Below are 27,742 nucleotides of genomic sequence, written 5' to 3' on the forward strand. Positions count from 1 at the left end.
GAAACAAAGATCATCATGTGATAGGATTCTGAGTTTTCACTTAATGAACTGGATTGTATTTACTGTATTTACTTATTTACTTTGTTTTGTAGAGTTGTCTTTTCTTTCTTTAAAAGTTCTGTCTTTCATTACACTTTAGTTGAAGGATTTCTGAAGTAATCCTCCTACTATAGATGATTTGCTGCAGATGCTTTCCAATGGCTCCATTGGGTTTTTGTACAGCACTGCCTCCCCTTTTCCCACTGTCACCCTCTGGCACAGTAATACACAGCTGTGTCTTCAGTCTTCAGACTGTTCATCTGTAGATAGAGCTGATTCTTACTGTTGTCTCTGGAGATGGTGAACCTTCCCTGAACACCACTGGAGTAATGTATGCTACTACTGTCAGCACTGATATATGACACCCATTCCAGTCCTTTTCCAGGAGCCTGTCTAATCCAAGTCATCCAGTAGCTACCAAAGTTAAACCCATAGGCTGCACAGTTCAGTTTATGAGATCCACCAGGTTTAATGGTCACTGGTTCCCACTCAATCAGTGTCTGACCCATCACATCTGCCAAAATAAGAGAATATAATAAACAGCTGAATAAAAAAAACATCATGTGAAATTTGAAAATATTCGAATTCTCTCAACAAAATTAAATTAAATATTTAGAAATGTCTTACGCTGGTTAAACGTCAACATGGCTATGAAAAGTAAGGTATGTCTTGACTCCATAGCTGAGTTGATAGGAGCTGCTCCTGTAAATACTGTACAAACTGACAGAGATGAAAAGAGACATGAGATTATAAAGGACTGAAGTGGAGTATAACTTTGCATAGTCCACCCTCTAGAGATACAATGAAAATTAGATACACTGAAAAGCAACACGTTCAGAGTTAGGAATGAAAGGACACTTGCAAATGTTTAAGATTAATATTAAGAATTAAATATTAATATAAACATTATGTATTAAAACATTATGTGTTAAGACTAATGTTTAGATTAATACCAACTAACCAATAAATAAACAGATATGTGAGTACAAAGATGAAGTACATGAAGTACAAATTCAGTAGTTTGATCACAAGCATAAAAATTTCTTAAACCCTAACTAAAAATAGTTTATTTAAATCTCTACTGCAAAAGTGTTTCTTCAATAATTTTATGACATGGACACGCCAAGCCAAGAAAAGTTTCTCTCAGGGCTGTCAATCCTTGTGGACTCTTATTTTAAATTGGGTCATGAAGCTTTTCTATTCTAAATAGCTAGTTCTACCTCATTCCTAAGATGTTTACTTACCTACTTACTTACTTAATCCTCTTCGTTCCCTGTGGAACATAAGGCTGCAACTATCTGTCTCCATCTAGTCCTATCCTGTGCAGCATGTTGTGCCTCGCCCCAAGTTAAGTTAGCCTCTTGCAGTTCTAAAGTTAGAGTTTTCCGCCAGGTTGTTTTTGGCCTCCCTGGTTTCCTCTTTCCAGGTGGGGTCCATCTCAGGGCTACTTTAGGAATGCGGTCCTGGTCCATTCTAAGGACATGTCCAAGCCATTGGAGCCGTCGGTGTTTAATTTCCAGCACCACATTGCGACAGTTGTGTTTTTATATAGGTCTTCATTGGATATCTTTTGTGGCCAGAAGATGCGATATATCCAATGCATTGTGGAATGCATTGATCTTTTTCATGTCACTCTCAACCACTCGCCAGCATTCTGAGCCATACAGCCAAACTGATTTGACATTACTGTTGTACAGTCGGATCTTGGTTTTTAGGCTGTACTGCTTTCCAGATAGTTTGGAGTCTTGCGAATGCACTGCGAGCTTTCCCGAGCCTTATACTGATGTCTTTGCTGCATGCATTGTCTTTACTGAGGAGACTTCTCAGATACGTAAAGTCCTCGACATATTCGAGAGGGTTACTGTCCACAGTGATTGGTGCATGTGGTGTTGAGTTTATGCACATCACTTGAGTTTTGAAGATATTAATATTCAAACCCAGCTGTCTGGCACATCTGTTAGTCCTGTCTGTTTTCTCTTGCAGGTGAGTGTGATTTGTGGAGAGAATAGCCAGGTCATCAGCAGAATCAAGGTCTTCTAGCTGGGTAAAGAGAGTCCACTGGATGCCTCTGGGCTTGTCTGAAGTGGTCTTTTGCATGGTCCAGTCAATGGCAAACAGGAAGAGTATCGGGGAGATGATGCATCCCTGGCGTACACCAGATTCCACGGAGAACCAATCAGTAAGGTTGCCATTTATGATGACACTGCACTCAAATTGATTGTAAAACATCTTCATCAATGTGGTCATCTTTGGGGGAACTCCATATGATTGCACGATCTTCCACAGGGTGTCACGGTGTAAGCTGTCAAAAGCTTTCTGGAAGTCAATGAAGTTGATGAGTACTGGATTGTTCCACTCCAGGCATTGCTCAATGATGTTCCTTAGAGCAAAGATCTGGTCTGTGCACCCTCTTCCTCTCCTGAAGCCTGCCTGTTCCTGCCTCAGTTTGGTGTCAATTGCCATGTCAATTCTGCCCAGCAAAACTCTGCAAAAGACCTTGGATGGTATGGACAGCAATGTGATGCCTTGGCAGTTTTTGCAATTTTGTAGATTGCCTTTCTTTGGAATTTTGGCAATCAGACTTTTTGCCCAGTCCTCAGGAATGACATTTCTGTCCCAGATGTTCCTGAACAGATCAGTGAGAACCTTGACCGAGGTGTCGAGGTCAGCCTTCAGCATCTCAGCATGAATGGAGTCAATGCCTGCAGCTTTTCCATTCTTTGTTGTTTTAACCCTCTGGAGTCTGAGGCCTGTCAGCCACTGCTGAGGTAGTCTGACATGCCTTGACATTTTTATATATTTCACCTATCTAAAAACATTGATCCCAAAGTGTTGCATATGCTTATATTCACCACAAACTCAGCACCAGTAATCTGAGAAGCAGTAAGAATTTCATAATCTATTTTTTGTTTAAATCAACTTTAAACATACACTTTTCAAAAACCTGTTTTCAGAGGTGCTGAGATATTGTAAAAAACACATTATAATCCTTTCTGGCCAAGACTTTTGAGCTCTGAACCATGTAAACACAGTTGTTGGCTACACATAGGTGAGTAAAGCATTCAGAAATTTCATGTTGTTTGACCACTAAAGTCTTATAACTTTGGACTGACACTATTTTTTTCAAAGTCAGTGGCCTACACAATGAATATTGATGAGGTAGGTGTCACCACACCTGTAACAGTCCCCCGCCCCACTGTCAAAGCTAATGGTCCATCAGTCTGGAATGTCATTGCCACCTGTCATTGTGTTTGGAAAGTCAGTGTGAGTTGTAAGAAAAGAAGAGACAATAAAGGCCTTTTCACAGTTCATTGAATATGCTGTGTACGAACCCAAAGATACAATAGATAACAGAAGGTCACATTTCAAGTTTATTGTCATATACTTGATAACAGTGCAACATCATTACTAGTAATGCATTACAATAGCCTACACTGATGAGACTAATTGTCATAGTAAGGGCAGTATAATCTCCATGAGTCTGATTTATTTGGCTCCAATGATTACAACACTCTTATTTTGTATAGCACACACTATTACGCTACAGGAGCCTGATATGTTACTCTGAACACGGAGGGAAAAAAACATTGTATCCAACTACTTCCGCTGTGTACAATCCGTCGTCGTACCACTACTTCCCCCATTCATTTTCAGTCGAAAAATAACCGATTAAAAACGGCAATAAAAAAACAACAAGTGGGCCAACTAAACAAACAGCAGTCAACATCATAATACTTACAAACAAGAGCAAATACTCCTATAAAAGCACTATACCTTTTGCAAAAAAACAAGTGATTCTCAGCCACAGATAGCAACGCGCTGGCTACGTGAGGTTGTTTACCCAGCAGATCACGAGTTTTGCCAACAATCGTCAGGCTATGTACATTCAGCAATCACATTAATAACTCTAAACACGATCAATCGCTTCGCGGATCATTGAATCCAACTATCTGCTGCCGCTGCGTGCAAACCCTCCGAGCCGTAAAACTTTCCCCACTCATTTTCAGTGGGAAAATAACAGTGTCTTTTGTTGCCATAACAACAGCTAACAGGCTAGTTTTGCTAACGACAAGCAGTAAACGCAAACACTTACCAGAAACTCCGAGGATTCGTCCAATTTGACTCAAAACAGATAGATGCGTGCTTGTGCCATCGTGTAGCTCCTTGGTCAGTGTAAAAACAACCCAAACATGTGCTCTTGTTTACAGGACTCAAACTGGGCGTTTACAAGCATTTTCTTGCCTCGTACTGACCCAATAACGACTCGCGAATTACTATCCCGTTATCATATGAATAGATCTATTTGCAAATGGGTGGGCCATCAAGAGCTACTTTCTGACTCAGAGACTGAAATGTGCATGTTGTTCTTTTTATTCCCCTCACATATTTCTACAAAATAAATTCACGTTTTATCTATATACATTTTAAAGTAGACCGTTGAAGGTTTCGGATGATATGCTTTTCATGTTTCTAGGACAAAAACTGGCGAAGTTTTTGAAGCAGTTTGTCGAAATTTCTGTTGCATTCCGCCCGTGGAATGGCCGACTCCAAAGGGTTAATGGTACTCTTGACTTCTGTTTCAGTTGGGGGGCTGGTGTCGATGTTGAGTATGCTATCTGCAGGTGTGGGGTCAGCAGGATGTTCTGGTTCAGGGCGGTTGAGGATTTCACAAAAGTGCTGCGCCCATCTTGCTGCCTGTTCAGCCTCTGTTAAGAGAGTCTTACCGTCCTTACCTTTTACAGGAGCAGACTGGCTGATGTTCTTGCCACAGAGTTGTTTGGTGAGTTTGTGTACTCATTTCGCTCATTTCGTTTTTAACAGCGACCTGTTCTGCTTTGCAGGCAAGCATCTCAACAAAGGCCCTTTTGTCATTCCTCTTTTTGACCTGCTTATCTTTGGTCTTATAGGCTTCCTGGACTTGTTCAGCATCTTGGCCTTGAGTTGTTTTCTTTGTTCTATTTTCTGCCAAGTGCCAGGTGTCAGCCACTCCTTGTTCGTCTTTTCTCTGTAGCCCAGGACCTTGGTTGCTGTCTCACCATAGGTGTTCTTGATGGTTTCCCATTTGGTGTGAATATCAGGGTCCTCATCAGTTGAATCAGCCAAAGTATCAAGAGCACCAAAGCAATTTCTCAGCTCCAGCACAAACTGTTTGCTGATATTCTGGCATTTCAGTTTGCCGATGTCAAGTTGTCTCCTGCGTTGACCCTGCTGTTTTGCTTTCTGGAGTTTCAGCTTGATGTTAGCTGTCACCAGATAGTGGTCACTGTTGACATCCGCACCACGACAAGCTCTAACATCTTGGAGAGACCTTCGCCACTTCCCGTTGATTAAGATGTGGTCGATCTGGTTAGTTGTAAGACCATCAGGTGACCTCCAAGCGAGTTTATGGATGTTCTTATGTGGGAAGATGGTGCCACCAACTACGCAGTTATTTTGAAGGCAAACGTCAACAAGATGCTCACCATTAGGCGCTTTCGCACCGGAGGAACTTTTCATAGTTCTTAGAACTGTTGGAGAAAGTACCCCCTTTTTGGCGTGTTCGCACCACAGGAACTTAGAACGATTTTAGTTCTAAGAACGCCGTTTTGAGGGGCTTTTCTCGCCCCTACTCCAGGGTAGGTACTTTTGCAGCACAATAGGAACCTTGTGACGTAGGTGTACAGCCATTGGTCCAGACGCAGGTATACGATGATTGCAACCACCATTTTTAAAGATCCGTGCAAAATATGAAGTCTTAGAACGTATTTCATTTAGCTTTTGATATTCATGTCTCAAAATGTCTGGAATTGTAGGAGGGGGCACATAGTTTTTATGTTTTATTTTACGGGTATTTTATATCCCCCAACAATGACCATTTTGCAACGTCCAATGTATATTTGTACATTGAAGAGGTAGCGTACACTCCGCTTCGGTAGGTGCTTGTGTGTCCGCTTGTGTGGCTGTGATCCGCATTTTAACCTAAATTAAGAATGTGTTTATCCAGCTTACGATTTTAGGGCTGCAGCGGGGAAAAAGGGGGAAAAAAAAAAAACACGATGCCGCGAGCAAGGGTCAGGCACAAGCGCTATGCTAGCACCCGAAAAGTACTATGCCCATCAAGTCATTCACTGCTACTGCGGTGGTAAATGCATAAATGCATTGGGAAATTATTTTCTCCATTGGACCGGGTCTATCGCCATACAGTTTTATTTTCGTTAATGAGAAGGCAGTTATAGGTTATCTAATGTGCAATCAATATTTCTGTCATTCAAATTCAATACAACTCATTGCGTATACTGTAGTCTAGTTTGTCGATTTCTTTTGCCGCAGTAATGGTTCTTTTTTTCCTTTTGGAGGTATTTAAAAGGTCTTAAAAGTCATTAAATTTGTACTTCAAAATGTGCAGCTATCCTGGTTAGTCATAAACAACAGCTCTTAGCTGCTATACCGTCGGCCGGCTTACGTCACTTCAGCGTTCCTACTGGCGGTGCGAAAGCAAACAGAAAAAAGGCCCTAGAACGAATGTAGTTCTAGGGGAAGCTCGACAGGGGGTAGTTCCTATCGAATTAGACCCTAGAACTGTTCGGTGCGAAAGCGCCTATTGTTGCTCTTCACACCACAGCCGTGGCTCCCTATAGCTCTGTCACAGTTGTCATTATTGGTTCCAACCTTGGTGTTCATGTCACCCATGATCAGCAACAAATCGTGTTGAGGGACCTTGGAGATAGTTCGTTGTAGTAGACTCGAGCCTTAGATGTTTGATTTGATTGAACCATTCCTCTATAGCATATGACTCACTTTTCTTTACTGAATGCAACTACACCACTCCCAGTCACTAAAGGTGGAGATTAAGTTAACTACTGGTAGGTTTATCTCCTACTCTAGTACTATTCAACTGGATGAATAAAAGCAGATGGAGCTGATGTTCAACACAGAGGTTTGCTGCATTAATCTGAAAAACCTCAAGAGGACTTGATTAATAGAAGAAGTGATGTGAGCAGAGTACAGATGTGAACCATAAAACATAAATTATGACAGTTAAAGGCATAATAACCCAGTATAATAATTATATCCAGTAGCTTACTGCTCTATGTTGCTTTTAAACAAAGAAATATGTGTAAGATTTGAGTCAGTCCTTTTAATATCCATTTAAGATATTATTTTTCTTATTTAATATGTTAGCGCTGCTAAGTTAGACAGACATGTTTGGTGTGCTTAGAAACTGTAGGCTTCATATGGTGTTGGTTTTTACTGTTCTTCACTAAACAAGAGGGAATCTGGTGCTACAGCTGATTCACCAGCCTCGTGACCTTAGAGCACAGTCATAAACACTCAGTAATAAACATGAGCACCGAGCACAGTCATAAACAGCAGTGTCTTCTGTTCTCTTACCCTTGGCCTCTGTGTACTGTGTACTTATGGAGCCATCTTGACTCAGAGTGAACTGGTCTTTCAGAGCCTCTGCATAAATAGCAGAATTTAGCAGAGTCACTGTCCACTGTCTCCCAATCCATTCCAGTGCTTTCCCTGGTCTCTGTCTGATCCTGTGCATAATACATGAATACGTGAGACAGTTCACAGAGCCTGACCATATTCCGGTTCCGGTTTGTTCCTGTGCGACTCTGCAGCTGCCCTACGCGTGAACTGCCTAATTTAAATACCAACGCCTAATTTAATACCAATTAAATCTCCGACTAAGGTACGTGAAACTTTCACTATGGCAAATACTCAGCCTGTTCAGTGTGTCGAGTGCAGGATGTTTAGCCATTCTTCCTCCGTCATTAATAATAGCTCTGTTTATGCTAAATGTGCATAAGTTAGCTCCCTGACGGAGAAGATTGTAGCATTAGAGATGCGCACCCAGATGCTAGAGAGGCTTAGTGAGAGTGAGAACAGCCTAGTTCCTGTAAAAGAAAATCTGGATGGCTCAGGAAGAGTTAGCAGCTCCCCGACTCCGGCACTAGAGCCCTCACAGTGGGGCAATTGGGTGACAACTCGGCGGCATAAGTGCAACGCCAAAGCTAACGCTAAGGCTAGCCCATGAGAGACACACCACTCCCCGCTTCACGTGTCAAACAGGTTTGCCCCCCTCAGTGAAACACCCGCTGAGAAACCCGAAAGAGCTCTGGTTATAGGAGATTCCATTCTACGGCACGTGAAATTAGCTAGACCTTTAGGGGCACCAGCAGCCTTAGTTAGCTGTATACCGGGAGCCAGGGCGCCAGACATAGCAAGTAATCTAAAAGTGTTAAGTAAGCTCAGGTTTTCAAAGATAGTTTTTCATGTAGGAGCTAACGATATACGCCTTCGTCAATCAGAGATTACTAAAAGTAATATCATAGAGGTGTGTAAATTAGCGAAGGCGATGTCCGATGCAGTAATATGCTCTGGCCCCATCCCAATCCGGCGAGGCGATGTATCTTACAGCAGGTTATGGTCGCTGAACTGCTGGATGTCCAGGTGGTGTTCTGACAACAATGTGGGCTTTATAGACAATTGGAATAGTTTTGAGGGCAAGGCTGGCCTCTTAGGGTGGGACGGTGTCCATCCCACTCGGGAAGGTGCTGCTCTCATTTCTTGTAACATAGCGCGTAGTCTCAGAACAGTTAATCCGTGACAATCCAGAGCCAAGGCCAGGGAGCAGGCAAGCAGGCTAAACCGACCGTCTGCTAGCTGCACAGAGTCGTCACCCAGGTTAAACTATATTGAGACTGTGTCTGTTCCCCGACCTATACGAAAATTTAGAAACACTCAGAGAATTTGTTCTAGTGATCTTATTAACACTGATTTAAATCATACCGAATGTACCGCCAGCACCTTCGATCTAAAGCTAGGACTGTTAAATATTAGATCTCTTACACCTAAAGCGCTCATTGTCAATGAAATTATTACTGATCAGGAGTTTAATGTACTGTGTTTAACAGAAAAGTGGATCAAACCAAATGAGTACGTCGCATTAAATGAAGCTAGTCCTCCCGGATACAGTTATATACACTAGCCTCGTGTAACTAGCAGAGGAGGAGGCGTTGCAGTTATTTATAATGATAACCTAGGCATCATACAAAAACCTCTACATAAATTCAATGCGTTTGAAGTTCTTTATACAAACATAACATATGTAGCCACAAAAAATAAGTCTACCCAGTCTATCACACTAATTATTATCTATAAACCCCCTGGGCCGTACTCTGAATTCCTCTGTGAATTTGCAGATTTTATCTCAAACCTTGTTATTTCTTTAGACAAAGCTCTAATTGTCAGAGACTTTAACATTCATTATGATAACCCGCAGGAGCCTCTGAGAACAGCGTTCGTGTCCATTCTAGATTGAGTAGGGATTAATCAGATGGTCATAGGGCCCACTCATAATGGTGGCCACACCCTTGATCTTATACTAACACTCGGATTAAATGTAGGAAGTATAGTCACATTTCCACAATCTGAAGCTATCTCAGATCATTATGTTATCTCATTCAAAATGTTTCTTAGTAATAATATATGCACCTCGCCACGCTATCATAATAAACGTACGTTTACGCCAGCTACTACGCAGAACTTTATCAATAGTCTCCCAGAGTTATCAACTTTGATTGTAACACTGTCACACCCCACAGAACTTGATCAGGCAACTGAATCTTTAGAGTTAACATTCCACAACACCTTAGATAATGTGGCCCCACTTAAAAGGAAAATAATCAGCGAGAAAAAACTAGCTCCCTGGTATAATGAGCACACATGCGCCTTAAAACTTACCACTCGAAAATTAGAACGTAAATGGCGGCAAACTAAATTGGTAGTATTCCAGTTAGCATGGAAGGAGAGCCTCCTGAGCTATAGAAAAGCTCTTAGTGCCGCTAGATCAATGTATCTTTCCACCCTAATAGAAGACAACAAAAATAATCCTAGATTTTTATTTAATATCGTATCAAAACTAACTGGGAATAAGAGCACCTCGGAAATAGGCACACCATCAATATTGTGGCGACGCATTCATGAATTTTTTCAACAGCAAAATTGAAAATATCAGGCAAACAATCCAGGCTATAAATTTTAAACCAAATAATTTGATCACTAACACTGTAGATAACAATATAACTATATCAGATCAGCGATTAGAATGTTTTACTCCCCTTCAGGCGACCGAATTAACAGACACTAATTTCTTCATCAAAATCACCAACTTGTGTACTAGATCCCTTACCTACACGTTTCCTTAAGCAGATACTACCAGTAGTCATCGAACCGCTTCTAAAAATAATCAATTCCTCCCTTAGCACTGGATATGTACCTAAATCTTTTAAACTAGCAGTTATCAAACCCCTAATTAAAAAACCTGACCTTGACCCCTGTTCGTTGTCCAACTACAGGCCAATATCTAACCTCCCCTTTATCTCCAAGATCCTAGAAAGGGCTGTAGCACAGCAGTTATGCTCATACTTACATAAGAATAACATCCATGAACCGTATCAGTCAGGATTTAGGCCTCATCACAGCACAGAGACAGCACTGGTTAAAGTTGCAAATGACCTATTACTGGCCTCTGATCAGGGTTGTGTCTCCTTGCTTGTGTTGCTTGACCTCAGTGCAGCCTTTGACACCATTGATCATACCATTCTCCTTGATAGACTAGAAAATGTTTTTGGAGTTACGGGAACGGCCCTCTTATGGCTTAGGTCCTACTTGACTGATCGTTATCAGTTTGTTGATGTAAATGGTGAGTCCTCTGCACATACTGAGGTAAAGTTTGGAGTCCCGCAAGGTTCTGTTTTAGGCCCACTGCTTTTCTCTTTATATATGCTACCTCCAGGTAATGTTATTCGTAAACACGGTATTAGCTTCCACTGCTATGCTGATGACACACAGTTGTATGTCTCAGCGAAGCCAGACGAGAGACACCAACTTAACAAAATTGAGGAATGTCTAAAGGATATTAGGCACTGGATGCTTACTAACTTCCTCTCACTCAACTCTGAAAAAACAGAAGTACTTGTACTAGGATCACATGCAGCTAGGAGTAGGTGCGGCAGTAAAAGACCTTGGTGTAATTATTGACCCCAGTCTTTCATTTGAAGCTCATGTAGATAATATTACCAGGATAGCTTTCTTTCATCTTAGAAATATTAACAGGATAAGAAATGCATTGTAATTTCAGGATGCTGAAAAATTGGTTCATGCTTTCATTACCTCTAGGTTAGACTACTGTAATGCCTTACTGTCTGGATGTTCTAATAGGTGTATAAATAAGCTACAGTTAGTTCAGAATGCAGCAGCCAGAATTCTTACTAGAACCAAAAAATATGATCACATCACCCCTATCTTATCCACACTGGCTCCCAGTCAAATCTAGTATTGATTATAAAATCTTACTATTAACATATAGAGCATTAAATGGTCTTGCGCCACAGTACCTGCACGAACTCCTGGTCTTTTACGATCCACCACGCCAACTTAGATCAAAAGGTGCAGGCTATTTGTTGGTACCTCGAGTTATGATGGCTACAGCAGGGGGCAGAGCCTTCTCTTACAGAGCCCCACAGTTATGGAATAGCCTCCCAATTAATGTTCGAGACTCAGACACAGTCTCTATGTTTAAGTCAAGGCTGAAAACCTATCTGTTTAGCCAAGCCTTTTGCTAATAGGTCTTTACTAGGCAAAGGAGCAGATCTGGAGGTTCTCGGGCATAGATTGTTTGGTGAACTGGGATGTTTGGATGCTGTCGCCCCCCCACTCTAACATGTTCACTCAGGTTTGTTGACTGTGGAGTGGGTGGCCGCCTTGTGTCCCAGAGTGCCATCATGTCCGTATTACCTTCTAGCTCTCCCTTTTAACTATGCTGTACTAGCTAGTCTTGCTGGAGTCTCTGCCTGCACTTGGCACACGATGTATATTTACCTTAACCATTATGTGGAAATGAACATCTAACAATGTCTCTCTCTCTCTCTCTCTCTCTCTCTCTCTCTCTCTCTCTCTCTCTTTCTCTCTCTCTCTCTCTCTCTGTCGAGCCACACATGCTACTCCTGAGACACCAGTGATCCTGACTCCTCCCGCCCTGTGGACTGATCCATCCTGGTGTTATCATCTTTCATCCCCCTGTCAGCCTCCTGTCTACATCGCCATCCCCTTTGTTCATGCCCCAATTTACTTTCAGTTGTAACTGCCCACGTGGTCGGCACCTATTGCACACCTGTCTGGCCAAGGAGGGGTCTCCTCTCTCTCTGGTCCTCCTCAAGATTTCTGCCATTTTCCCATTTCTCTTTTGGGATTTTGGGGAGTTTTTCTTGCCCGCGAAGAGGATTAAGTCAGGGGGTGCCGTCATATTTTGATTTGACTGTTGTGGCCTGTAAAGCCCTTTGAGACTGTAATATTGGGCTCTAGATAAACTTGAACTTGAACTTATATATGTGTGTGTGTGTGTGTGTGTGTGTGTGTGTATATATGTATACACACGAGTCATATCAGGGAACAGAGCAGGAGACTAATAGCAGTCTGATAGCATCACAGAGGATATCTATTAGAACAAAAACCACAACAACATTTAATTCATAATTGCAATAAAATGTCACTAAATGCAGCTACAATCCATATAATCTCTTTTTCTGGTTACGGTTATCCAGAATTTATGTGAAAATTAAAATCCATCATAATTACTAAACTGTCTCATGTGAAGTTGTAAGGTACACAAAGAGGAAACAATGATTATAAAGGGTTGTTGTTGAGGAGGAGTTTAGATAGTCTGCCCTCTAGAGGCTTACACATACACAGTGAGGAGAACCTCTTCTGTTCTCTGTTTCATTCAGTGCTTATTCGCAAGAGTTCAGTGGATATTCTTTCAGGGACATGACCAGATTTCATCAGTCATTGAACATAATGAACTTCTCCATATGCTTCTCCTTGGTATTTATCACACTAATATATTTGTCTGCTGTGTCAGTGAACTCTATTTTGAAGGCTCTACAATTTGTCTTCCATCATTTTTTAGCAACAGGGTTTTCTGAAGTAACTCTCCCCCTGGAGATGATATGCTGTAGATGCACTCTTATCTTTGACTCCATCAGGTTTTTGCACAGCCCTGCTTTCCTTTATCTCACTGTGACTCTCTGGTGCAGAAATACACAGCTGTGTCTTCAGTCTTCAGACTGTTCATCTGTAGATAGAGCTGATTCTTACTGTTGTCTCTGGAGATGGTGAACCTTCCCTCAACAGCACTGGAGTAATATATGCTATTACTGTCATGTGTAATTGTTGAAACCCATTCCAGTCCTTTTCCAGGAGCCTGTCTGACCCAAGACATATAGAAGCCACCAAAGTTAAACCCAGAGGCTGTACAGGTCAGTTTGTGAGATCCACCAGGTTTAATGATCACTGGTTCAGACTCAGTCAGTGTCTGACCCATCACACCTGTATACAAAGAGAATATAATAAATTAAACTACAATTTAAATTCAACAACATCACATGAAACTGGAAAACTTTCAAAACCATACATCAACATGAAATGAAATGTTCAGAAATCATCTTACACTGTTTGAACATCAACATGACAATCAAAAACAAAATATCTCTTGACTCCATAACTGAGCTGACAGGAGCTGCTTCTGAAAATCCCTTAGACACAGCCAGGGATGAAAAGAGACGTGATTATAAAGGACTGAAGTGGAGTATAACTTTGCATAGTCCACCCTCTAGAGTCTTAAACAGATACAGTGAGAAACATTGTGATCAGAGTTTGAAATCTGTGAAGATTGTTCCCTATCATAGATCAGAAAAATTCAGCTATATCTGTTACATTTCATTCAAAACTATACAGTAATTTATGAAAACCCAACTTTGTCACCGTATAGCACACACATGGTTCATACAATCCAATTCTGTTTGAACCAGTTACACACTGCTGTGCTCAATCTAAAATACTTTTAATGTTTCTACTTTTCTAATGACATAGTCTGGGTTTGATTTTTTTCAAAGATATTGTTAGAGTAAAGTACATGAATATATTGACCAAACACAACACACAAGACCAGTACTGCACACTGATGAAAATATTTATTTCTCTCCATATTGAAAATCAGTCAATACATCCATGTATTTCCAAAGGTTGCATTTTGCACTGAAAATCATAACAGAACATATTCTATCTATCTGGACGTAACACTTCGTCCACATCACTATGGGTATGGCTACATCCTCTCTTGCACGACAGTGACGGAAGAGTCTTCTTGAACGGTGAATCCATCCTTGCACAGACCCTGCATCAATTTGGTCACAGGCCTCCTCCATGGTTTGAATGAGGGGTATCCTGACATAGGACTGGAGATTGAAAATGCTCCACTGCCATGCTGAAAAAAACCTCAATAGGGTTAAGGAAGGGAGAGTATGGTTGGAGGTATTGGAGTGAAAAGTGTGGATGCTGATGAAACCAGTTTGGACTAGCGCAGACTGGTGGAAAGATATGTTGTCTCAGATGACAGTGTATCTCATCTGCTCTGCATCCATTTGGTCCTCTGCTGTAACAATGTTGTGTAGTCTGTCCACAAATGTTAGTATGTGGGCTGTGTTGTAAGGACGCAAGTTGGCATGGAGGTGGAGGACCTGTTTCTGCGTGATTGCAGTGCACATTGTGCTGTTACTACCACGTTGGCCTGGGGCATTCAAAATAGCTCTGTGGCCAATGTTCCATTTTTGCTGAAGACAGGTAAGCTCACCTGTTGCTTTTTTATAGTGCTTATGCCTGATTTGTGAGTTTACAGTTAAGCACGAAAGTGTCTGTACACCTGACAACCGTGTTTGGTCAATTGATTCATAATTGTGGTATTTTGAAGGGCAACATCTTGAATTGGCAAAGAAGTGACATCATGTTAGATTTCTGTGTCTAATGTAGAGAAGTGTGTTTAGTGTTTTGCAAAACACTGTGTGTAGACTGAGACTGTAGTGTGAGACTGAGAATGTGCTTATAGTTGTGCAGATCTGGGCTGAGATTTCGCTCCTTGAATGTCAGGTTTAACTAACTGTGTGTTATTTTTAATTTTAGTGTGTAAGCAATCGTAAAAAAAAAAAAAAAAAACTGTGAAGATGTGGAATAATTTTTAAGTTGAAGGAAGTAGGGACTCATTCATATTTGGAAACCACCAAAACAGTTACACAAGCAAAAATACAGCTTTACTGACATTTACCTAAAAATCACTCAGATAACAGAACCCTGGTATATTGAACCTGAGAGGATATTATTATTAACATCTAATATAAAGAACCATAAAAAAACAATTACACACTCAAGAAACCAACTATAAGGAAAGGTAAGGGTATTACTTAAATGTTGGGGTTGTAGAAGGATGATACCCTAATGTTTCTCTTGTCCCTAACCTCTGCCATGAACAAGTTCATGTCTTACATGGTTTTGAATGTGAAATAAAATGGGGCTCTTATTTTATCACCATCATCCATAAGTGCCATACAATGTTCATGCAGTTGTGCAAGGGCATTCAGTGCATCTTCCTCCGCCATGCGAAGAATCTGTGGCATCAACCATTAGCTCTTCAGCACATGTTGATGTTTCTAAAGCCATTCAGCACCTGCTCTGATGTTTCTGATCACATCGTTGTTCTTTGTGAGAAATATCTGAAAACAAAAAGTAATCAACATTTTGACAATATGAGGTAAACCTCATAAAATGTAAAGAGTAAATGTCTAAACACTCTGAAGACCTGTATAGTAACACAACTGTTTTCTGTGCATCCCTCAAGACTCTGTGGTGGCCTGACCCCCTCCAGTGCCCCTCCACCATGCTCCATTTCTCCTCTTCCATTCCTTGACTGTAAAATAGCACAATGTGATATACCATATTTAAATTGTCCACAGAGCCACAATCATATTAACACAATGCAACATATTTAAAGAAGTGTATTACTTGTCCCATATATCATACAGCTCCAGACTAAGTGCTGATGAATTTCTAATTCACTTACTTGAAAATTCAAGTATTTGCATCAGTCCATTTCACAGAACCCAAACAACAAAGGTCAAGATCCCTACCCTAGTTTTGAGATATCATATGTCAAATTATAGAGTAATGAGTATTAAATCAACCTACCACACTGTCAGTAGGGCAGACCCAACTGCCATGGCCTCCTCACTCCAGAGTGCAAATTGCCTTCCATGTCTATGATAAAAAATAAATAAATAAATAAATAAAATGAGAATGTAAAGCATGACAGTTTGTAAAAAGAAAAAAAAAAAAAAAAGCTTGAAAATCCTACCCGGGGAGAGCATAATTCTCCATGAGGAGTAAGCACCACCACCGTCTGATGACTGGAATGTCATGCTGATGACATGAATATTAATGTTTAAAATGAAAAAAAGTGACAATAATTTAAGTTTAATGTGCCTCAGTAATACTTCCAGCAGTGAAATCAAAGGACTCATTCAAGATGATGTGTAGGGCATACTGAAACATATCAATTTTGCAATATGTTACTTTTTATTCTACAGACTGGATAGAAACTGATAGGTCTAATAACTTACCATAATCATGAAGATCCCACACGATGTCATGTGGAGTTGCTGGGGGATAAGCTGAAATGGCAAAGAGCATTTAAAAGGAAAAGAAATCGAACAGGACATATGACAGAATTACAAGGCTATTTAGACTGTGCACACATACAATAAGCCTCAAACTATAACTTTTACAATTTCTTGTCATGAGTGTGTACAAGTAAAAAGATGGTATGTAACTGATTGCATTCAATTTAGTATTAAGATGTCGCTGCCTAAAGAATATAAAATTGCAGTAGCAGCCTATTTACAGGTTATAGTTAGTTATATAGTTAGTTACATAGTTATGGTTATATATACAGTTAGCTCGCTAGACAGATGAAGCTTTCTGAAGTTATAGATACATTCGCCAAAGACAACTTACCTTCTTGTTGGACTGCCTAGTTAAAATGTAATTTAAAGATGATCTTTACGTTTACTTGCTGAGAATGGCTTATAATATTCAACTGAACAAAATGGGCAGTGAAATTTGCCGCAGCATGTGCGACATCGCTCATACACTGGCAATGAAAACCCCTCTTGAATGGTAATATGCATGGCAACACATACAAACAACACCAACGATCTATAATATATCCCTGTATGTCGGTTCACATGATGCCCTACTGCGCATGTGTTCAGTGGCACTGGCCTGAAACTGCTGGAGTAAAACTGCGGCTCTGCAGGCAGACCCTTCTCGAGCCATCTATAGAGCATTGGCTTGGTGGCTCTGAGTTGAGCAAGTGAGTGAGGCAGAGGGAGAGATGACGGAGTTTTGAGAAAAGCGAACAGTAATAAACAAAAAAACAAAAACAAAAAAACCCCAAAACAAACCAAAAACCAACAACAACAACAACAAAAACATGAGACTACCAGATATGTAGTAATAAGAGTAGTTCAGTGTAAAGTGTGTTTGCAAGTTATACTGCTGTAAAAACCTGAGCATAAGACTGCAAACTAGTGAAAAGCTGAATATTTACACCGTGATAGCTCAGTAAAACTTTGACGCCATTGCTGATATTGTGTAGTTAGTCCTTCAAGTTAGCTAGTCTAGCTTGCGCCCACAAGGGACATTTCAAACTGCCCAGATGGCGCTCCAGGTGACCTAGAGAAAGCTTTGTAGCTCCTCTGGCAACGAAGGAGAAAGAAGATTTCCCTTGTCTGTCCGCTACAGTCAGCCATCATCCCACCAGTTTGACCCAACCACTACGTTTGGAGACTCAACATTAGGACTCTGACTCAGCCTCCACTATTGTGAGTATGCACCTTTTATTTGCTGCTCAGTTAGAGTGAAACGGTTTCAACTGTTTTTGGCCACTACGTTCCCCAACATCGACCAGGCCTGTAACAGGGTTTGTTTTCTTTAATTTTCCTTTTCTGGTTGCCGGCTTTTGTTAGTGTGTGTGGGCCCACCTGGTTATTAAGTGTCAGTTAGAGGCACCATAGGATTTCTTTCTTTTTTTTTTTTTTTTTGTTCTTTGACATTGCTCTGGGGTATTTGTGGTTGAACAAAAAGTACATTAAATTATAAAATATATGTAAACTATAGTAACAAGCATACCTTGAACGGACCTAGATAAGATTTATTTGTGTGAATATAAATTTGTTTCTTTTGTGAAAGGTCAGTAACCTACTATTTTCTTGGTTTACTACTATTTATTTTATTGTGAATCTTTTATTTTCTTGATATTATCATTTTCCCCTTTAGCTAATAAATGTTGAGTTAATTTGTGGGGACATAGTTGTTCTATGATTTCTTGTGGGTATAAACCTAGGAATAAGGGTTTAACTAAAATTAAATTTATGAACTCAGGGTGCTACCTATAGGAAAAGGTACTGAAAGCGTTAGATCAATCATTGATAATACAGCAGGAAAAGATGTATTAAAATATGATTGGGAAACTAGCATTGATACAGACTAAACGTACATTGTGTAAGGCATAGGACAGAGTGGTTGGCCAAGATGGTGGGAAAACCTTGCTTTAGTGCAGAGAACAAATGGTCAACTCTGTTTAATAGTCATTAATCATTTAATGTAGCTTTCTCACTGTCTCCCTTGACCAGTCACATCTTTTCTCTCTCTCTCTCCCCCCTTTTTATTTAAACAACCAATACTTGTACTCATTTTAGACACCCTATGGGAAAAGTCCATGTTTCTAGATGTAACGCAAAATACTAAGCTAGACATTAGAATCTAATACACAACGACATCAATAACACCAACATATAGTTCTGTTGAAACACTGAATTCCTCAACTTAGTCATGGCATCAACTATGAGAACACAAGGCACACAGTCAATGAACATTTCACAACAGTTCTTCACTTTACAATAAAATGTTTGAAACATGAAGATGATGTAACTGGCTGGCTGCTAATAGGTCTAGAGAACTGAGCAGAGTCCTCTGAGGAACTTGGCATGCAGTCCTCGTTCTGTGATGCTGCCTGACAAGCTGATTGCACTGATGTCACAGGCAGCCCTTATGGAGGAGCTGGCAGTGCAACAGACTGTTCCTGGATTAGACTGAATGGACTGAATGACAGCACAAGGTCCTTTCCAGTGAGATGCTAGCTTACACCTGGATCATTCAGACAGACTAACTCTCCTTTCTGGCAAGGCAAGTGTATCACCTTTTTTGTCATATTGTGCCTTCTGCTGGAGATGGGAACATTGACTTGTTCATATTCTTGGATCAACTGGCAGGCCAGCTGTAGCTTCCTGCAGACAGACATGATGTGTTCTACAGGAGTTCCAGGAGTTGCACCAGAAGGCTTGCTGGGAGCAGAGAGATGCTGATGAAAAGACAACCTGTCTTCACAACCATGGACTGAGAAGAAGGGGGTGTATCCTGTTCTGGTGTGAACACTGGTATTACAGGAGAGCTGGATCAAGGGTAATAGCATCTCCCATGGATCTGGCTCCTAATACATACATTTTGCCACCATGGCTTCCCAGATGGGCACTCCAGGGTCAGAAAGATTTCATAGGAAACCCAATGCATTTTGTTTTGTTGTCTTATATCTGCTCTCTCCATGAAATTTCCAAATTGAGTATATCTAGTCCCAGTGTTTCTCATTGACACATACCTAAATATTTTTTATTCAGCAGTGCAGCTTTTTGTGTGACTGTGAGTCTCTGGCACAGTAATAAACAGCTGTGTCTTCAGCTGTCAGGCTTTTCACCTCTAAATGCAGATTGTTTTGGCTGGTGTCTTGGGTGATGGAGAACTGACCCTGGAGAGACTGGGCAAATGCTATAGCAGTGCATCTGTCAATGTATCTAATCCACTCCAGTCCTTTCCATGGTTTCTGACAGATCCAGTGCATCCAGTTGCTTCTCATAGAGAATCCAGACATAGTACAGGACAGAGTGACAGACTGTCCAGGATTCTTCACCACAGACTCGCCACATATGAGGTCAGTGACTGTCCACAAACACCTGGGAAAAAGAGAGAATTAACATCAAGTCATATGAGATTTTTATATCTGAGAAATTCCTCGCTGGGCAGCATGGTGGCGCAATGGGTAACGCTGATGGGTTCAATTCCCAGCTGGGCGGCCAGGGCCCCTATCTGTGTGGAGTTTACATGTTCTCCACATGCCTGCGTGGGTGTTCTCCACATGTTTGCGTGGGTTTCCTCCAGGAGCTTCGGTTTCCTCCCACAGCCCACAGTCCAAAGACATGCAGCTCAGGTGAATTGGAGACACTAAATTGAGCCTAGGTATGAATGTGTGTGTGTGTGTGTGTGTGTGTGTGTGTGTTAGTCTGTGTGTCTGCCCTGCGATAGACTGGCAACCTGTCTAGGGTGTTTCCCCACCTTTTGCCCAGTGAACACTGGGATAGGCTCCGGCACCCTTTAATTAGGATAAGCGGCTTTGAAAATGAGTGAGTGAGTGAGTGAGTGAGTGAGTGAGTGAGTGAGTGAGAGAAATTCGTCAAAAAAATATAGTACTCAATTGAGGTGAAAGCCAGGAACACTCCATATTTCAGAACATCCATTGTTTTTTGAGAAATGCGAAACTACAGCAGTGTGAAAACTCATCACCTCTATAAGCATCTGAGACTGTATGTAAATGAGGACTGAATATGGCTCTTAGTATTGTGGACAAAATTTGCTTAGATTGTAAAGATGAAAAGAAAGACAGTGATTGGTCATGGAAAAATGTTGTCATTGTTCACTGCATATTAGTCACTCCATGAAATAAAACTAAATCAGATGTGATATTCCCTTTGGTTTCTTAGCACAGTATGGGAAAAGATCAGCATGAGATAGCTGATTAACCTTTATGGTTCAGATTTTTTTTTAAAAATATAAAAAAATATGACATGAAAACATAAAAATATGAATGTTCACATTTCAGTGTGTATGTGTGCATGCGTGGGTTTGTGTGTGTGTGTCTGTACGTGTCAGTACTCCTGTCAGGACTTTGTTTTTTGGCCGCCCTGCTGGCCATTCTGGGAATTGTGCTGCCATGTGCCTTTGTTTGTGTCTTGTTTTGCCATGTGCTTCTGTTTGTTCCCATGTTCTCCTGTCCCCGCCCCTCACCTGATCCCTATTATCACCTTATTGTCTTCCACCAATCACCTGTCCTTGAAGACAATTGTTCTGTGTATTTAAGTCCTGTGCTGGTGTCTGTTCTTTGTCAGATTGTGACCGTTTCCTGTGTGTGAAAGTTGCCCTCTGTGATTTGTGAGTTTGATCGTGTTACCTGGACCTGTTTTTCGCTTTACGTTTTGGATTTGGTTGCCTTTTGGATCTCTGGTTTTGACCTTGTTTATACTCTGTTTTTGACCTATCTTTTGAATAACGATTCGGATTTGTTTGCTCTCTGGATTCCTGGTTTAGACCTTGGACTGGACACTGTTTCTGAGATTGGCTCCTGATTTTTGCCCTTTTGAATAAATCTTATTTTACCCAGTGGGGTCTGCGATTGGGTCTTGGTCTGTCCAAACCTCACAGTACGTCTGTGTATGAGTTCATTTGTTGCCTGTATCTGATCTCTCACAGCTGAAAAATGTGATGTTGAACTGAAATGATAAACACAGTAACCCTGCTAATCTGATAATTTATTGATAATTTTTTTTATTTATTGTCTCATGTCTGTTGAGACAGGAAGCAGCTGCCAGCAGTAACAACGATGCAGAAATCAAAGTTCTTCATGAAACTCACAATAAAAATATAAGTCTGTTTAGGCAAAAGAAATGAGTTTTAGACATTTGTAAATCTTGACATTTTTTTATTAGACCTGTACTAATAATACTTGAAATTAAATTATCCTGAGACTAGCTCTGTTTTAGAGTTTTCTCCTAATACTCTGGACTGTATTTACTGTAAATACTCCTTTGTATAGTAGTTATTTTTTTCTTCATCCTGCCTTCAGCGTGACAGTCGTTTAACACTTTTCCAGTGTCATGTATTTATTATTTATTATTGTTATTATTCTTTTCTCCTGATTTTTTTTTTTTTTACACATGTACTTCTACCAATATCTCTTTCATGTTTTTGTACAGCACTGCCTCCCTTTATCTCTCTGTGAGTCTCTGACACAGTAATACACAGCTGTGTCTTCAGTCTTCAGACTGTTCATCTGTAGATAGAGCTGATTCTTACTGTTATCTCTGGAGATGGTGAACCTTCCCTGAACACAACTGGAGTAATACATTTTACTACTGTCATATTTGATATGACACCCATTCCAGTCCTTTTCCAGGAGTCTGTCTGATCCAGTGCATGCTATAGCTCCCAAAGTCAAACCCAGATGCTGTACAGGTCAGTTTATGAGATCCACCAGGTTAATGATCACTGGTTCAGACTCAGTCAGCGTCTGACCCATTACAGCTGCCAAAATAAAAATATAGTAAATAATCACGTAAACCCTTAATTATAAGAACATCATATGAAATTGGAAAATATTAAAAATCTCTCATCAAAATGATATAAATTTTTTGAAAATGTCTTACATCGTTTAAACATGAGCATGACAAGAAAAATCAAAATATCTCTTGACTCCATAGCTGAGCTGACAGGAGCTGCTTCTGAAAATACTGTACACACAGACAGAGATGAGGAGACGTGTGATTATAAAGGACTGAAGTGGAGTATAACTTTGCATAGTCCACCCTCTAGAGGCTTAATTAGAAACAATGAGAAGCAATGTGCTCTGGGTTAGGAATCAAAAAACACTTTAAAATATTTAATAAGGAAGATTACTATTTATATTGCATTCGTATGCAGGATTAGCAAACAAACCAACCAACCAATAAATAAATGAATGAATAAAGTGAACAAAGATGAAATTAAAGTACAAATTGATTAATTTGCTCACAAATGTACAAAAAACCTTTAACACTAACCAAAAACTTTTTCTTTTTCTTTTTTTTTCTTTTTTTTTAATCTCTTTTACAACTGAGTTCTTCAATAATATTGTGGCATGGACACAATGAGATATGGAAAGCCTTGTGGACTCTTTTGTTTTAAATTGGGTTGTGGAGCTTTTCTATTCCACATAACTGATTATCTCTTATCCTTCAGATGTTTGATTGGACTGAACCATGCCTGTGTAGTATATGACTCCTCTTTCTTTATTGAATGGAATACACTGCTCCCACTGGAGATTAAGTTAGTTACTGGTAGGTTTATCTCCTCATCTGGTACTATTCAACTGGGTGAATAAAAGCAGATGGAGCTGCTGATCAACACAAACAGAAGTTTATTGCTTGAATTTCAAATCTCCTAAGTGGGTTTGGTTCATACAAGAAGTGATATGAGTAGAGTACAGATGTCAAGTATAAGGCAAAACAGTGAAAGGCAAAATAATTTGATCCATCTCTCTCATTTAAAGCAGAAACACTCACTACTCTAATTCATACTCACTGGTGGATGGCTGCAGTACCACATGCAAAACATAGTGGCCTGAAAGGTCAGTGTTCTAAAAATTATGCCACACTATGCAAACCCAATAACTCAGATAACAGCAGTGTCATGTTATGCGTTCCAGCAGAGGATAGTTGATGCAGCTGTTTGTTTGTCACAAACCACAAATAAATGCAATAAAACAATCCAAACACAAACAGCAAAGTACCAAACAAGACTGAGGTGGAAAATTAGAAGAATAGTAAAATAAATCACCCCCTCACATAAGGTTCACAGCTATGTCATGTTGTTCTATAACATTTGTGAATGAGTCAAGGAATGTCGATTGTACTTGTGGCATGGTCCGAAATTCCATTCACAGGGGGTACTAACCTCTGAGGTGACATGGTCTTCATTTGAGATGATAAACCTGGCATCTTTTAGGAGTTGTGACAACTGAGTTTCTGCTTTGATGTGCATTATTTCTGAATGCAGGGTCGGCTCGGGCAATGGGAGAGCATGGTCAGGATCAAAGTGAAAGGGAAAGGGAAAGACAGGAGGAATTAGGGAAGGAGGTGTCAGAGAAGGCTGGGGGTGGGGCGGGAGTGGAGTCTAGACAATTTCTAATATCACATTCAGAGAAACATTTTTTAACCCATGTAAATGTAAAAAGTCTCTCCTATTGCCGCACGACAGGTACAAATAAACTGAAATAATCCATACACCAGCTATGCACTCTTAATTTGTCTAATGGCATCTGTAGTGGGTAACTCCAGTCTAAAGTAAGACCTGAGGGCTCTCTCATCCTTAACAGGACTGCTGAAATCGATATCACAGGTCATTTATCTGTTAGTATAGGCCACATTGAGGATTTGTACAGCTCCTCTACCAGATGGAAATAATGTGTGTAACGGGCACAGTAATATATAGCTTTGTGTTCAGTCTGCAGATTATTCCCTTGTAATGTTATTGTGTTACTGCTGGTGTCTCTTGAGATGCTGAACTGGTTTTTCAGAGACTCCCTGTAGTATGAGCTCCCATCATAGCTGATCGATCCAATAAACTCCAGAGCTTTTCCTGCTGGTTGACAAATTTAAGCTGTAGCATAGTCTGTAGCAGAATATAAGGGCTTGCAGATGAAGGTCATTTGCTGACCTGGACGAATTCAGGCTGAATCAGCGCATCAGAGTGGACACCTGGAAGTGATTCAATCATTGTCACAAAGACCTGACACTCAAATGCTGTTAATAAAATGGATTGCAAAATATTGCATCTTTAATCTCTTATTAGATAAAGGAAACTCACAGGATGTGGCTACCAAGAGCTGCACTAGAGACACAGAGAACATAATTGGTTTTGAAATTAAATAGTAACTTTTGAGTATGGCTCCTCTAGAGCTCAGAGATTGTTTAGGATTAAAACAGAGATTGGCCACGCGAGACAGAAGTAAGGAGAATTTGCATAGAGGAGTCACGCCACACGCATATTTTTCCATATTTTTTTCTTCTTTGTAATTTCTGGCACATTAAGTATTTAAACTTTAAAAGAAGAAGAAGAACAAGAAGAAGAAGAAGAAAAAGAAGAAGAATCAAATTACAGCATCATGCAAATTGTGTAAAACCTTGAATTTGTGACCTTTAATTCCAGTTATTTCAATGCAAAAGAGTGAGATGATTTCATTTTTTTGTTAAATTTTTTTCTTTATCTGTTTCTTTATATATTCATCAACTTATGTCAAGGCCAGATTAATATCTATCATAAGTTTCTAGCGGTTTAAATTCTATCCATATGTTTATAAAATGTGCCTTTCAGATGTCACTGAAAATATGCAGTGTCATTTACAGATAGATATCGCCCTCTGCAGGTCAGCAGCAGCACTTGAAGGAGAGTGATTTTATACTCCAACACTTTGTGAAGTTTCCCTTTTTACTCTGTTTTTATGCCTTAACAATATTACATTTTAAATCGTTGAGATTCTCGAATGGCTCGTTCAGCTTCTTGTCCATGTCCAGTCAGCCCGTGTATAAGATTTTCAATGAGTCACCCTTTTATTACTCCAGAAACACACACACACACACACAATTTATGGGCCTTCATTCTCCAAGGAACTTGTCACGCTGGAGGTGTGGTGCAGGACCCAAGTGCAGAGACACAATGATGAAGGTGACAAACGGAAGACTTTACTTGAACTGAAGATCAAAATACATGTGCACAACAGGAACAAAAACCAATAACAAAAAGGTGCAGCTTGACAGTGCGCAAAATACAAACAACGATAGACAAAAGACAAGTTCAAGTTCATTTAGAGCCCAATATCACTGTTTACAGTCTCAAAGGGCTTTACAGGCCACAACAGTCAAATCAAAATATGACGGCACCCCCTGACTTAATCCTCAAGGCAAACACTAGGACTTAAATAGAAGGAGAAACTAAACAGGGCAAAACAGGATTGGGTAAAATTAACAAGGTCAATAATTAGACAAACGGGAACAGGTGAGGGGCAGAGACAGACAGAGATCAGGCACACAAAGACATGACAAACTAAAAGTCCAAACTGAGGTGCAGGCTGTGACAGAACTGGGATTAGGTAAAACATAACAGAATCCAGTGCCAACTTCATATGACTGACTCAGTAATATATTTTGGCAGACATGTGTTGACAGTTACATTGAATGATTAGAGTGCTGATCAGTCCCTCCAGGCTTTCGCGGGCCTTTTTTTGGGATTGCTGTGGCCTAAAATGCCTGATTTCATGGCAGCTTTTCTAAAAAATTGCGATGCATGTTGCAATGGTCTTAGACGTTTTTTTTTTTTACAATGAAATTGCGGGAGCAAGTGAAAATTCCAAAAAATAGTTAAGAATACTTAGTGTGTAAGCTTTGGACAGTGTGTAAGCTTTGTTGGCATTTCTACCTTGCACGACCAAGAATGTACTCCTGCAGTGTGTGCAGAACGCAGCATTTTCGTTGCAGGCGACTTCATGAAGAAACGGGTAGCCTTCTAGAGGTCTTTAGAAAAGACTGACTTTCTCTTCGGCATGACGCTAACCGTTAAGGCTGATTTATACTTCTGCATAGGCTCTACGTGGAACCTGCGCCATAGCCTTCGCAAGTGGCCTATGCCGTTGTGAGCATTCATACTTCTGCATTGGTGTGTCTGCGTCGCTCTGTATTTACATCGCCAAAACGCTAGTTTGCAGAGGGATTTCTATGCCGCTGTGTTGATTTCCTCGTGCATTACAAACGATGGCAAAAATAATGTTAAATAAACAGTCAGAATTCAGTCCTCGCACAGCAATATCTGTAAAACAAGTTTTGCATTCAAAAGACTAGTGTCTAAACTTTGGGGGACAAACAAACGGAGCTCTCACATAAGTGCTCAGTTTGCTATTTTGCCGAAAATTTTCAGTGGCGACTGAACCTGAGTGGGTCATGTTGGAATCGGAGCTAATAAATGTTGAACAAAGGTTGCTTTTACTGAAATTACTGCAACACAGAAAAGAGAGAAGACATCGGAGCAGATGGTGTGTAGGACCATTGAACCGATTGAGGCGGAAGGAGGGTGATGCTATCAAGCAGACAGTTACAGTTGTTGTGGTCTGCTTCAACTCGTGTCGCCGTGACGTGTAGTTACATTTCTGGGGAGGTACACATGAGGCTACAGAGTAGGCTACGGCGTAGGGTACATGGCGTAGGTACAGCGTAGATTTGCCACAAAGGTATAAATTGACCTTTAGCGTACTGACAGATTCTGTCAGAAAGAATCAGCTTTATATTAATAACTTTGACAGCAACACACTGATTGTGCGAGGGACTGCTATGGTTAGTGAACTACGATGATTGGTAAAATTTGTAGAAAAGTTGCGTTGATTAGACAAAATTGCAAGGGCGCGCAGAATTCACGGTGATTGGTTGAATTTGCGTTAATTGTTGTGATTGTGATGCGGCATCGCGAAACTCTGGAGGGACTGGCTTATAGACAACATTCATAATAAAGTCCAAGTTTATTTATTTATTTATTTTGTTATAAACAATCACATCATATGTCGTTGAAAGTCAAATCTGCTGAGGAGTTCTGTTTCACAGCAAATATAGGACCAAAGACAGTGTCCACTTCTCCAAATTCACTTTCACTTCTGTAGCTCATCGGACATGCAGATAAAAGAGAAGTATGAGTTGTTTAAACGTATTCTCTTTACTGCAACACACAGTCCATTGACCATACTGTACATGTACATGTTTTAGCTGTGACAGCACTGTGAGATAATTCATTTGTTTCCTCATTTACTGTAAACTATGCTCCAGTCACTATGTGTATTCACAAAAACCACACAATAAAAATTATT

General features: G+C 40.3%; 1 protein-coding gene across 1 annotated transcript; it reads right to left on the reverse strand.

Annotated features, from left to right (window-relative positions):
• Window positions 1-1,722: 1,722 nt before the first annotated feature.
• Window positions 1,723-26,535, reverse strand: LOC115819438 (uncharacterized). The gene is made up of 4 exons (XM_030782965.1): window positions 26,423-26,535; window positions 7,411-7,562; window positions 4,925-5,459; window positions 1,723-2,773 (listed from the first exon to the last, which is right to left on the reverse strand). The coding sequence occupies exons 1-4, from the start codon at window positions 26,533-26,535 to the stop codon at window positions 1,723-1,725; spliced, it is 1,851 nt and encodes a 616-aa protein (XP_030638825.1).
• Window positions 26,536-27,742: the final 1,207 nt, after the last annotated feature.

This window comes from Chanos chanos, chromosome 8 (genome assembly GCF_902362185.1).
Source record: "Chanos chanos chromosome 8, fChaCha1.1, whole genome shotgun sequence".
NCBI lineage: Eukaryota > Metazoa > Chordata > Actinopteri > Gonorynchiformes > Chanidae > Chanos > Chanos chanos.

What these genes read in the sequence shown, in the direction of transcription:
- LOC115819438 (XM_030782965.1), bottom strand. Translation starts at nt 26,535, where the DNA reads ATGAATGCTCACAACGGCATAGGCCACTTGCGAAGGCTATGGCGCAGG. An exon ending in ACAGTACACAGAGGCCAAGG is followed by an intron (nt 5,460 to 7,410) that starts GTAAGAGAACAG and finishes ATAACTGCGTAG; the next exon opens with TTGGTGGCACCATCTTCCCA. An exon ending in ATAAGACCAAAGATAAGCAG is followed by an intron (nt 2,774 to 4,924) that starts GTCAAAAAGAGG and finishes CAGACTCCAGAG; the next exon opens with GGTTAAAACAACAAAGAATG.